Raw genomic sequence first — 14,269 nt, 5'->3', positions numbered from 1 at the left:
CCACCCTTCAGATATTGATAACCATTGATCAGATCCCCTCTCAGGCTTCTCTTCTCACAGCTGAACAGCCCCAGCCCTTTCAGCCTATAAGGTGGTTCAGTAACTCATTTCCCCTTCTAATACTCAGCTACTTTCTGGCAAGTGTCTTTCAGAAGTTATGCCCACTGGGAATCCCACCTGAGGCTCACACCAGTTCACAGATGCCTGCTAGGAATATAAGTGCTTTTTTCCCTATGAAGATATAGCATATACACATAAACTTTCCTACCTCGTGATCCCAAAGGTTGGATGCAAGGAATAAGACACACTGAATCTGTGCAGTGCCACCAGAAGTATCAAAACTCATCAGCACAGGCTCAAAGCTTTCACAGATGTGCAGCTGTGGATTTTAGTCTGCAGTTATGTAAGGCAAGGTGCTCCCTTTCCTTTATATTTATGGGGATGTGAAAGGCTTTGGAAAGGTTCACTTTCAACAGAAAATTCTTGAACAGATAGTTTTGGGTTTGCCTGGCAATGTTTTGGTAGCAGAGAAGACTACAGGGGGAAGTTCTGCAATAAGTTGTTAGGAGCTTCCCCCATGTCTGATAGAGCCAATGCCCACCAGCTCCCAGATGGGCCCACTGCTGACCAAAAGCAAGCCCACCAGCGGTGGTGGTAGCACCTGTGGGATAACATATTTAAAAAGGAAAACAAAAAGGACCAGCAGCTTCTACAACCAAAGAGAGGACTGAGATGTAAGACACTTTGCAGACACCAAGGTCAGTGAAGAAGTGGGGGAGGAGGCACTCCAGGCACCAGAGCGAAGACTTCCCTGCAGCCTCTGGAGAAGACCACAGTGAAGCAGGCTGTCCCTTTGCAGCCCACGCAGGATGATGATGGAGCAGAGATTCCCCTGCAGCCCCTGGAAGACCCCACAGTGGAACAGCACCTGAAGAAGTCTGTGATTCTATGGGAAGCCCATGCTGGAGCAAGCTGGTGGCAGGATCTGTGGCCCCACAGAAAGAGGAGCCCACCCTGGAGCAGGTCTGATGTGGAGACTCGTGACTCCATGGGGGACCATGTTGGAGCAGTCTGGTCCTGAAGGTCTGCAGCCCATGGAAGGCCCCTCGCTGGGGCAGTTGGTGGAGAACTGCAGCCTGTGGGAACGACTCATGATGGAGAAGTTCATGGAGAACCATCTGGCATTGGAGGGACTCCACACTGGAGCAGGGAAGGAGTGTGAAGGAATGTCAGAGACCATGTATGATGGACTGACCTCAACCCTTATTCCTTGTGAGAGAAGTTGAGCCAAGAAATAAGGGAGGGGTTGAAGGAGATGTTTTAAGATGCAGGATTATTTCTCATTACATTGTTTTAATAGGTAATGAACATTTTTTTTCTTTAGTCAAGTGCCTTTTGCCTGTGATGTTAATTAGTGAATCACCTCTCCCTGCCCTTATCTCAACCCACAAGCCTTTCATCATGTTTTCTCTCCCCTGTGCAGTTGAGGAAGGCAGTGATAGGGTGGCTTTGGTGGGCATCTGGCCTCCAGCCAGTGTCACCCCACCACACATTTAGGCTCAAGGCAGGTTTCTATTCATCCATACCCTGCCACAACTACTCCTGTTTCCTTTCTGTACTGCGCTGACAGTTTCAACAAGGATGCTCAGCAAATGGAAGATCTCATCTGAAAGGCATCAAATCTTCCCTAATTCATACATGGAGAAAGTAAAAGAGGAAAATAAGGAACATCTCAGTATTCGGCATGGCCTGTGTATACGTACAATTCTTCTCCAGCTACCTGAATGCAAAACAGTCCTTCATCAACTCAACCCACCTGTGAAGTCAATGTTACGATGTAACAAAATATGTCAGACTATGGCACAACCTGCTCCTTTAATGATAACTCTATCAGCAGCATTACCTATCTCAATTATTTCCTGACTCTAATTACCTAATCACTGAAAATAATTCAAGACAGCTATACACTACTCTTAAAAGGCAGCTAAATCCTTTGGACTATCCTCCCCTGCACCCTTCCTAGCCACCCCACTAAACTCTTTCCACACTGAATAACTGATTTTACACCAGGGAGCAACTCGGAACTCAACCTCACAGCAATGACATAAACATCTGGTAACTGTTCAGCAGGCAAAAGCCATTTTCTCTTTCAACACCAGAATCACCCACAGAAGATCTACACTGCTATTTCAGAGCCCAGAACCAATAAAACAACTGAGACCATGACTGATACACATTGCAAACCCAGAGCATTCAGTCTTGACTGGTTTTTCTCACAACCTCTTTCCACACCCAAAAATCTGCGATCATCTCTGCAGAAAGATGGGAACAGCCTGTTATTTAAAACATACGGTAGGTACAGAATCACAGAATCATAGGGGTTGGAAGGGACCTCCAGTGCTCATCTGCTCCAAACCCCCCTGCCAAAGCAGGGTCCCTAGCTCATTTTGCACAGGTCGGCGTCCAGACAGGTCTGGAATATCTCCAGAGCAGGAGACTCCACACCCCCCTGGGCAGCCTGTCCCAGGGCTCCCTCACCCTCACTGTGAAAAAGTTCTTCCGCACGTTGGTGTGGAACTCCCTGTGCTCCAACTTGAGGCCATTGCCCCTTGTCCTGTCTCTACAGATCACTGAAAAAGGGCTGGCCATTTCCCCCTGCATCCCATACTTAAGATATTTATAAACATTAATAAGATCCCCCCTTAGCCTTCTTTTCTCCAGGCTGAACAGTCCCAGCTCACTCAGCCTTTCCCCTCATAGGGGAGACGCTCCAGGCCCTTAAAGACATAGGTATTCAGTCTTGGGATACAAAGAGGACAGCTGGTTAGGGGTGACAAAACAAGCTTCAAAACACAGAATTTATTCGAATGTAACATTAGCAGGAAGGGTTCAAAAGCAAAGTCATGAGCCCATGCAGGCACTTAGGCAAATGAAGCTCTTTCTGTGTATTGTTTCAACAGCTGTGTTTGGTTATGGTCACTACAGCACCGAGAGCAACAGAGCAAGCAAGCTGGCAAACATCATCACTCTGAAGAATAAAAACTGTCAGCACACCCTAAAAAATTGCTCTAAACTGGGGTTAAGAAAATCTTCTAAGCACTGACCGCTGGCCTGACAAAGCTCCTCTTGCTAGGTGTTTATACAAGATACAAATACCAAGGAACTAGATGTACGTTCCCTCCATCTTTACCTGAGACCTTTAAGCAGCAGAAGCAGCTATAAATGCCATCCTTCCTTAGGGATGTTTTCCTCTGAGTTTATCTAAATAAATATTTACTGACCTGCAAAATGAAAGACCAAAACTGTAACTTCTCCTTTGATACGAGATGGGAACTGTGCAGTAGAAAAGAGAACAACGGGGTGCAAGGCCCAGCTCAATATTATGCACTGCAGCAGGTCAGAGAATTCCCTTAAGCCTCTTAACATCACCTTGGGCAAGAGAGCATTAGTCCATATCTGCTTTGGGAATGACCTGGGAATACCAGTTAAGCAATGGAAAACAAGATGATGCTCAGAATGAAGGATCCAATAAATAAAAAAAAAGGGCCACATGGAATAAAACATCAACAAAACCAAACCACTTTTGACCTTAAAGATCCACTTGATTTTAAGTATGCACCAAGATACTAATTCATAACCTGAAGCATATTCATGTTTATCATTTTACTGGATGGTAAACTTCCTTGACTATGTGAAGTTCCACCTAACCATAAGGAGGAACTTCTTTGCTGGGAGGGTGGCAGAGCCCTGCCCCAGGCTGCCCAGAGAGCTTGGGGAGTCTCCCTCCATCTCTGGAGCCATCCCAACTCTGTGATCCTGGGCGCTGTCCTGTGCAGCCTGCTGGAGGGGACCCTGCTCTGGCAGGGGTGGGACTGGAGGATCTCCAGAGGCCCCTGCCAACCACGACCAGTCTGGGATTCAGTGATAAACCAGGAGGAGACCAGTAAGCCTCTCTTCATAAATAAGGAATGAGTCTTTAGTTACTTACACCCAAGACCTTTCCTTCACTCAATAAAGAATGTTCTCCAACCCACACACATATGTCCCAAATAAAGCATCAAAACTGATTTATTACAGCTTTCTGACAGAACAGTCTAACTTCTTGACAGATCATCCAGTTTGCAAAACACACTTGCATTTCTTAGAAAAAGAATGAAGTACATTGTAGAGAGCAAAAAGATCCAACCCCAGGTTAACAGCCAGCCTTTGGGCTACAATTCCAGCTTTAGGGTAACTTTAACAACTATTTCCTCTGAATTATGACCAGCAAACACTAGATACTGATACAGCTGGACATGGACACAACAGTAAGATCACTAGGTCAACACTCACATAGAATCTATAGACTGGTCTGGGTTGGAAGGGACCCCAAGGATCACAGAGTTCCAACCCCCCTGCCACAGGCAGGGACACCAACCTCCAGGCCTGGAGCTACACAAGGTTGCCCAGGGTCCCATCCAACCTGGCCCTGAACACCTCCAGGGATGGGGCATCCACCCCCTCTCTGGGCAGCCCATTCCAGCACCTCACCACTCTCTCTGTAAGAAACTTCCCCCTAACATCTAATCTAAACCTTCCTTCCTTTAGCTTTAATCCACCCCTCTTGTCCTGCCATTGTCTACCCTTTTAAAAAGTTGATTCCCCATCACTGTGTTTTCCTGAAGCAGCACTTCGAATCATGGAATCGGGGAACTGTCATGGTTGGAAGGGACCCTTTAGCTCATCACGTCCAACCATCACCCTAACCTGCCAACCACCACTAAACCATGTGGCTAAGCACCACATCTAACCCGCTTTTAAACATCTCCAGGGATGAAGACTCCACCAACTTCCCTCCCCACTCAGCGTTTAAAGACAGTCAGAGAGAAGTGAAAGTGACACTCAAATTCAGCACTTTCCATCCACACTTCTGATTTCCCCCAGCATGTTTAGTAGGAAAGAGGAATTAAAATATTTAAGAGTCAGTCCTTGTTTTCATGTTACTCAGTGGAATATTTAACAATTGCTATATAAAACTATAAAAAAACAAATGCTCTCTTCACAGCTGAGTGCTACACATGTTGCCCTCAGCCCATCCAGGACCACTCTTGACATCTCCCACATACAAGACCCCTCAAACTCATTTACCAGTGCACTTGTAACGATGCTTGTTCTGCCTGAGTGGTATGCACATTTAAACAAAGTACCCATGAAATTTTAGCCTTGTTCTAATTCACCCATATTCTTCTCATGATGCTTCACCTCAACTGGCTTACACCCAAGGTACTGGATCTCACTAGACTGTCACTTCCAATTGCTGAAAATATGGGTTGGATCCAGAAGTACCTGCAATCCAGAAGTCATTTTTTCTCCTCCCAAGAAGCTCCTTCCAGAAGTACTTTCAAAAGAAAAAAACATCTCGTTTTAAAGTTCACTTTGGTCATGACTTCCATCCCTGGGTTCAAACAGGGCAGCAATGCAAGTTTCTGAAGCATGTCCATTAAGCTCATGCAATTATTAAAATTCCAAAACCCATTAAATGATTAGCACATATCATTTCTTTAAATGTTGATCAATGGAATGATTTCTTGTACAATGAATTTTACAGAATGGATAGAATCTTCACTTCCATGGCCATCAATGAGATATTCAGATCTTGTCGTCCTTCCTATAATGAAATGGGAAGTTGATCTAAGGGTGAGGGAGCCCTGGGACAGGCTGTCCAGGAGGATGTGGAGTCTCCTTCTCTGGAGATATTCCAGACCCATCTGGACACCGACCTGTGCGACCTGTCCTAGGGACCCTGCTTTGGCAGGGGGGTTGGACCTGATGATCTCTGGAGGTCCCTTCCAACCCCTACTATTCTGTGATCATGAAATAATAAATGTGAAAAGGGCATTCACAGTCTTTGAATCCCATCCCTTTATTACAGCCAACCAGTTCCTGGAAGGTAAACTTTACAACACGGTTTCATGTTCAAAGAAAATTCTGGGGGATTTTTTTCGTATCACTTTGAGGTCTTCTCCAAAACTTTGTTTTGCTGAAAAGAAGTTTCTCAATTCCTAAATAAGATTTTCATCTTCAGCATTCAAAACAAAGGACTCTTCCCTGCCAAACAGGTTTGGGACAGGGATAACCCACTGTTCGAGCTGTGGTGGGATGGGAGAAAACATTTCCTGGCCACATGGTACTTTCACCCAGCTACTGGAAATGGCAGTGTGTATCTAGTCTGACAAGTCTGCATCAGTACCAAGTATAAACAGATGTGATGCCTTGCAGTTTGCTGATGCTCAGACTGCACAGAGACTCATATGGCCCATCATGGCATCAGTTCAGGTCCCTTGCCCTTATCTCCAACCTCTATCCCGCACTATGTAAGCTAAACTGCTCCCTGACTTAAACTACTACGGAAGCCACAGGAGCTGTGTTTGCTGAGCATTGCTATCAGGCTCCTAGAAATTCATCACACTCTGACTGGCTCTTTAAGAATCCCAGTCTGAAAGTGGACAAAGGCCAGAGTGCATCCTCAGGAAGTTTCAGAGTTTGCTCTGGTCTGTTCTGCCCTAAACACCTGCTTCTGACATCTGTGTCTGAAAGCTCATCGCTGCTCCTTTCCACAGAAACTGTCACCATCTGAAAAGAAATGGCTAGGAACTGAAAGATACAGAAGATGTTTGGTCCCCTGGACCTTGGGCTAACACCATCACAGCTGTGCACAGCAGCACAGATTTCCCCTTCCCTTCTTACCACCACATCCCTGTTCACCATATTCATTCACATCTAACTCCCTCACGTGTGCTCTCCAATGAAATACAACCCATCTTGGAGCAGCTCATCTTGGACATCAGTCACCTCTCAGCATGCCCTGTGCAGTGACCAACACTGAACCACAACTAAAACTTCTGATGGAGAAGCTATCCCTATACAGCTCCTAGTGCATCCCCCAGTATCTATAATACCTAACTTTTCCCTCCCTTACCCACACTATCACTGGTGAACAGAAAATTGCTTACATCAAGGTATCAATAACACAGGTCAAAGAGTTGAACAGTCTCCTGAGGGGGATAAAAGCAGATACAGGTGGAGGTGATCTGTGGTCCCATTATAGGGCTGCCTTACGTACACCCTAAACATCACATACTGCTTTCCCCCCTGTAATTTGGAAGTAAGCCACAGATGATCTTCAGAAGAAAGCCCCTTGCAACTGCTCATCCATCAGGCCAGTTGAAAAAAAAAAAAAAAAAAAAGCCACATGAGTGGATCAAACTTTTCAGCTTGCAGCTGGCAAGTGCCAGAGACAGAGACACAACCAGCTGATGAGCGTTTTCCCCGTGGCTGCTGTAAGTCAAACCACTTGGGAATGGGCTGTTGAAATACTTCCCAATCAGCCACGTCACAGGAGCACTAAGCTCTTACACGTAATACTCAGTACTCACCTACTACACTGGAATCCCCATCAGGCTTTGCTTGGTTTCCCTCTTTCTGTTATCTTTAGCACAGCGGGGGACATTCCTGTCATTTTCTAAAATGGTTCTAGCCGTTATTTCTGAGAGATCTTCCTCTTCCCCACCCAAACACAAAGCCTACTGACAGTTTATTCAGGCCCTGGTTCGCCCTCTAGACAAGAGGGATGCCAGGTTGGATGGGGCCCTGGGCAACCTTGTGTAGCTCCAGGCCTGGAGGTTGGTGTCCCTGCCTGTGGCAGGGAGGTTGGAACTCTGTGATCCTTGGGTTCCCTTCCAACCCAGACCAGTCTGGGATTCTATGATTTAGTCTAGGGACATGGATCTAACAACAAACCACACACTGACTACAAGTTGTTTGATTTTAGAAAAAGCATGGGATCTTTTTCTTTCTTGCAACTCCCTAATCTCTCAACTGTGATTACAAAGCGTGTATCAGTACAGCTATTTGTACAACAGAACATGCAGTTCGAGTTCAAGCTTGCAGGTCTTCAAACATTATCTCACAAAAAAAACGTTCTTTACAAGCTTCAGTCTCTCTAATGTTGGAATTGAGAGCAAAAGCTTATCAGTTCCAGCACGAAGGGAAAGTTTGAAGTACTGGAGGCACTGGATCTGCAGCCCACCAAGATGGGCTTTCCTGCCTCTAGGCAGCCACACGTGACGTGTTTTGGTCAGCAATTAGCACACTAACATTCAACAGATCATTTGACTGCAGCATGACCGGCTCTCTGTGTTATGGCTGCATTTTTTTGCTGGTCCAACCCCTTCCATCTAGAATATAAATCTGAGATGCTTGGCTCCCCCACCCCCTTCCTTTGAACTATGTCGCACAGGAAGACTGAAAAGTTTGTTTGGAGCATTTAGAAATAAGTTATCATGACGCTCACAGCCCTCATGCATCGAGCAACAAGAGCAGCTAAAGCTAAAGAATCTCTGTGTTTAAAGTGTAATTATTCCACCACATTTTCAGTTCTGTTAGTCTCATTCTTCCAACAAAAGAAAATGAGATCCTGGCACGATTACTTAGGGATACACAGTGGAATTTTATGCTTAACCAGATGCATTCCTTTACAGATGTATCCTAATTCTCCCACATAAATCATGGGATACAACAGCAAAAGGCATCCTTAGGCTAGGTCATCCTGTCACCAACATGTTAAACAGTAGGTTAGTCAGTCACACTAGAAAAAGAGTTTGGATGTGATTTTTTTTTTTTATTCCTACAAATGTGGCAGTAGCAGCAGCTTTCTTTTCTAATCAGTGTGAATTTCACTGGCAGGATTAAATCTAGACAAAACCCAAATAACACCTTCAAGACTTCAGCCATTCAAAGCACTCGCCTTAAGTTCATGTTTGAGAACTTGGTCTTTAGAGAGATTTATAGCCATGACTCAGACCATCTTATTCTCATCCTTATACTCAAGGAATGCAGCACTGGGTGTTCTAGAGAAAATTACCTACTAAAACAAATCACTGAGCTGATTTCTGTGCTGTCAGGTAGGAAACAATTATCTAGCATCACACAGCACCACACTCAGATCAGCCAGAGTTTGGCATTACCAAAGTTGTACAATAAACCAGAATGACTTTTCCATGATTCTGCAGTAAGACATCTCTGGGGTGACCAGCCCCTTCAAGGTAAGGCATCTTGTAATTGAGTAACAGACCCTGAAGCTCAGGTATTAGGTTGAAAGAGAAGGACTTGTTATCAGGGTATGTGACTGTAGCTCGAGAGCTTGATTTGATTGTAAGCACACAGATACTCAGCACATGGTCCTTATATTTGCAGAGCACACAGGAAAACGAATCCCTCAGAGACTGTCACAGGCTGGCACTTGTTACAATTAACATTTCTTCAGCACCCATACAAGCAGCCTATGTAACTTAAGCTAAATATTTACTTGACCGCAGCATCCTATAATTGATGATTCAGTTTCTGCTCCCACAAAAGCTTCTGGTCCTAGAGAAAAGGGCTGTGTTTCCATCTCACTTTCACAAATAAAGTCCAATGACTAACAACTCAGGCTTCTCCCTGCAGCACTTACTTGGTTCTTGCACAAGCCTGGGAAAGGATAAACCCAAAACTTCAGCAGTGAGAAGGCCTTACTCAGTCTTCTGAACAATCCAGAGCTCCCTGTAAAGCTCATCCAAAGCAGTGCTAGATGTTTATGCTCCTTAATATGGGCAGGCCCACAATTTAGAATCAGCACTCACTCTCATGTTAAGGTCAATACTTGCACAGCAACAGTGGCCAAGAGCCTTTTCCATTCCCTCCCTTTACTCCTAAGTGAACCTCTGGTAAATCATGTTTATCCAAGGAGTAGTTGTATCTTCTTTTCAAGTTGACATGTATTGATCTTTCTCTAGTAGCTCTTCATTTTCACACCTGGAAGCACGTAGCTGAAGTAACTCACATCACGTTATCTACTTCTTCACAACATCAAACGCACCGAGGCAATGAACCAGAACTTCAACTGCAGACTCTCATCTTAAGAGTATTTCTACAGAAAAACATGCCTGTGCGAAGTAATTATTCCCCCCTGCCACCACTCAAGCTGACTAGACCCTTAAATAAAAGTCACTGCATGCAAGAGGGGAAAGGGCACAGACTTCGCTTGAAACGGATTGCTAAACCCTCATGCAGAGCCCTAGACTTCCTCACTTACCCTAGCTCCTAGTGCTCTCCAAAATTAAAACATGGGACGGTTGCCCAGTAAACCAAAAGCCAACTATCAGCAAACAGGAAAAACAGAGTTAGCTGAAGGAAGGAAGGATGTGAAGGGGAGGGAACGCTTCACTGCTTTTCAGAATACATCACACATTTCAGCCACGCTCACCCTCCTATCCTGTTAAGAGACACGGCAGGAGAGGACTGCCAGCTGCTCTGGCCCCAAGAGGCACTCATCTTCCTCCCAGACCAAGAGAAGGGTGCTGAAAACCCCTTTCCTCAGGGACCCTCCTCCCATGGACTCCGGGATTGAGCTTCAGGCATCCCCACTCCTCAGGACCACCCCGCTTATATCTCAGGGAGTACTTCTCCATCCCTTCACCTCAGGGCAGCCCCCTTCACTTCAGGGCATCCTCCTTTCACCTCAGGGCACCCCACTCCTCGGCTATCACCCCCCCTTCACCTCAGAGCAGCCCAAGTCTCGGCTAGCACAACGCCCCCCTCACCTCACGGCACCCCCCTTTCTCTTCATGGCAGTCCACACCTCGGCTAGCACCTCCGTTCACCTCAGGGCAGCCCCAACCTCCGCTACCACCCCCCTTCCACCTCAGGGAGCACCCCCATTCCCCTCAGTGCATCCCACACCCCGGCTAGCACCCCACTTCACCTCAAGTAGCACCCCCTTCACCTCAGGGCATCCCATACCTCAGGTGGCACCCCCTTCAGCTCAGGGCAGCCCCCTACCCCTCAGTACATCCCTCATCCCGGCAACCCCCTGCCTCTCAGGGTACCTCCCCCCGCCCCAGAGCACCCCACCCGTACGGGAGCACCCCCTCCGCCTCTGCGCGCGTACACACACACACGCGCCCCCACCATCCCCCTCCGCCCCGCTGGGGGCCGCCCCCTCCCCGCCGTACCTGCTGCGAGGGCAACTCCACATGCAAGGCCCGGGTGGTGGAGCCCGGGGGTAAGGCGGCGGGGCCGGCGGCCGAGCTCATCCTCACGGCAGGGCAACGGCCGCGCAACGGCTGCGGCGCCTGCGCATGAGCCCCGCGGGCCGCTCCCGCCCCGCCGCCACCGCCGCCGCCGGGCACCCAGGGGTTAATGGCGGCAGCAACACCGGTCCGGGCCGCTCGCTACGGAGCCATATTACCGCAGTGCTCTGGGATGGGGGGGGGGGCGGCGGGAGGCGGGAGGGCGGGACGGAAAGAGGCGTCCCGCTCTCTCATTGGTCTGCGCCGCACGGAGGCGGGAGCCGGGGCGCGCCGCCGAGACGCCATTGGCTGCAGCGGCCGCCGATCAGCGCTCCTCTCCGCGTCCTCTGTCAAACCGTTGTGAACCGGAGCCGGCGCCGATTGGAGCCCTCACTTCCGGAAGGCGGGACGACGCGCGAAGGAGCGGCTGATGATTGGGGGAAAAGCGGGTTTGATTGACGTAGCCCGTCCCCCGTCACGTGTGGGGGGAGAAGCTGTTTTTATCACGTGGGGGGACGAAAATATTTTGCTGGGTGGGTGCGCGCGCGCGCGGAGGGCGGGAGGCGCCGTCGCCATGGCAACCGGCAGCCTTGGCCCGGCGGCCTACGGGCCGCAGCGGGGTTCGGCAGCCCCGCGTGGCATCGCCCGCCCCGCACCGCGGCTCCAGCCGCCTGCGGCACGGCACACCGGCCGGCCAACCTGCCCCACGGCAGCGTGCTTCACCCCACACCAACTCACCCCACGCCAACACACCCCATGGCAACACACCCTACAACAACCCACCTCTCCCCATACCAACTCACCCCATGGCAAAGCATCTCACCCCATACCAACACACCTGACACCAACTCACTTCACCCCACCCCAACCCACCCCAGCCCAACTCACCTCACCCCACATCAACCCACCTCATCCCGGGGAAACCCACCTCACCCCACACCAACCCACCCCATGGCGATGCACCTCACTCCACACCAACACAACCCACTCCATACCAATTTACTCCACGTCAACCCACCCCACACCAACCCACTCCACATAAACTCCACTTCAACCCATCTCACCCCACACCAACACACCCCACCACACACCACCCCACCCTGTGCAAACCCACCTCACCCCACTCCAACCCACTCCACATCAACCCACCCCGCCCCACACCACACCAACCCTGACACCAAAGGGTTTGATACACCAAAGCCCAACAGAGCCATCCCCCCCACACACACACAGCACCCACCTCCATCCTACCCCACCCAAACACCTGACCACAAGCACCATCCCCACCACGGCAGCACCATCCCCACCTACCACGCAGCACCGGGAGTGCCAGTCCTGTCCCCACACCCGACTAGGGCCACCAGTCCCCACGGCGCCCTGTAGAGCCTGTCCAGCATAGGCAGCCACACTGGAGATGCTTGTCCCCATCGCGCTGCCAGGGACCAGCACGGGCTGTGCCGAAACGCCCGTGTCCACACTGCTGGGAACGCCCGTCCTGCTGCCGCGGCAGCAGCACTGGGAACGCCTGTCCCCGGCACACGCCGCGGCACTGGAAATGCCTGTTCCCACTGGGCCAGGCAGCTCTGTAAGGGTTGAGTGTGGTGTGCAGTGCTGGAAAGCCCTATCCTCCCGTTCTCTTGTCCTCCTCCTCCCTTCCCTGTCCTCAGCTCATGCAGCTCCCACACCATGGAGACCTTCCCCACTGGAAGCCCACCAAGCTTTCATTCACCTGCTGTACTCATGGTTTTCCACTGTTAGTGTTATGTTGACATGCATTTTCTTCAGCATGCACTTTTGTCTTGGGTATGTAACATTCAAAATCAAAATAAATTAAAAAATAAAATTAAAAAAGAGGAAGAATAGTGAAAAGTGGAGCAGAAGGTAAAATTTTCTGGAGTTTTACGACCATCCTTGCAGAAGTCACCACCTTCCATCCACACCATCCCTCACACCATGACCTGCCTTTCCCCAAATTACTGCCTAGGAGTGTAAAAAGGAGCTGGCAAATGCTCCCCCTTGGCAATTCCCTGTTTCACCAGAGAGTGACACATTGTGTGATTCTACTCGTGGATTCCAAATAAAATGGCTATCCTCAGCTGAAGCTTTGGGGATGGTGAGCCTGGAATTGTGCTTGACATCTGGATGTCACTGTCTCTGATTGGGAGTGCGTCTCCATCTTCACTTCTCATGAAAAAATACCTACTCTTTCAAGATTTTTAATAGTAAAATGCGCTATTTAGACTCCCGAGCTGTGCTGTGGAGATCAGGTGGTTCAAACATAGTAATTGTGGACCTGTTGTATCAGTTTATTTGCCTCCTGGTTTCTGGCTCATTACAATACATGTGCTCCTTTTTGAACTTTCCATCAGGACCAAAACTTGGTGTGGTGGTTTAGCCCTGGCTGAAGGCCAGACACCCACCAAAGCCACTCTATCACTCCCCTTTTCAGCTGGACAGGGGAGAAAATAGATATTGAGGGCTCAGGGGTGGAGATAAGCACATGGAGAGATCATTCCACAATCAGCGTCACGGGCAGAACAGGCTCAACACAGAATAAAGGACAGAAAACTCTCTAATTGATGGCACTGCCCTGCACCCCCAGTGGCACCAGAGTTGGGTGATGAGAGGTGTGACCAGATCTTAAAGCACCTCCCCCCACCCCTCCCTTTTCAGCACACTGAGCTTTAGCCAGTATTTTGGTCCTCTTTTCCTTCATTGTGGCACAGGCAGGGGCAGGGCCTGGGGGAATGGGGGTTTTGGTCAGTTCCTCACAAGCTGTTTTCCTTCTTAGCCAGAGTGAGGGGCATTCCTCACCCCCTTCCGCTGCTGCACTGTGGGGTCCCACCCACAGCAGACAGTCCTCCACGAACTTCTCCAACATGAGTCCTTTCCCGTGAGGCTTCAGCTCTTCCCCAGCTGCCCCAGCGTGGGTCACTGCTGTGGGTGCAGTCATAAATCACAGAGTGTCTCTCAGTCTCTCAGCCCCATACTGCTCCAGCCTGGTCCCCCATGGGGTCACAAGCGCCCCCAGCAAACCTGTTCTGGCGTGGGTCTCTCGCTCGTCTCTGTGTCTCTCTCCACGGGCTGCACGTGCTGGCAGCAGCTTGCTCCAATGCAGGTCACAGCATCTCCTGTCTGTCTCCCCCTGCTCCAGCGTTGGGCCTCTCCATGGGCTGCAGGTG

At 49.3% G+C, this 14,269-nt stretch overlaps 1 protein-coding gene across 2 annotated transcripts in view; it reads right to left on the bottom strand.

Moving 5' to 3' along the window:
* Positions 1-11,111, bottom strand: part of UVRAG (UV radiation resistance associated) — a gene marked incomplete at its 5' end in the record, with an annotated part of 111,822 nt that extends 100,711 nt beyond the window's left edge. For both annotated transcript variants that reach the window (XM_084269867.1, XM_084269868.1), the window contains one exon: positions 11,031-11,111. In XM_084269867.1, coding sequence (XP_084125993.1) covers positions 11,031-11,111 — 81 coding nt within the window. The remainder of the gene's footprint in view (positions 1-11,030) is intronic.
* Positions 11,112-14,269: the final 3,158 nt, after the last annotated feature.

Source organism: Gallinula chloropus (assembly GCF_964237585.1).
Source record: "Gallinula chloropus genome assembly, chromosome: 1".
Lineage (NCBI taxonomy): Eukaryota > Metazoa > Chordata > Aves > Gruiformes > Rallidae > Gallinula > Gallinula chloropus.
Note: the sequence above shows the minus strand (reverse complement) of the source record. Positions and strands in the feature narration are given on the sequence as shown.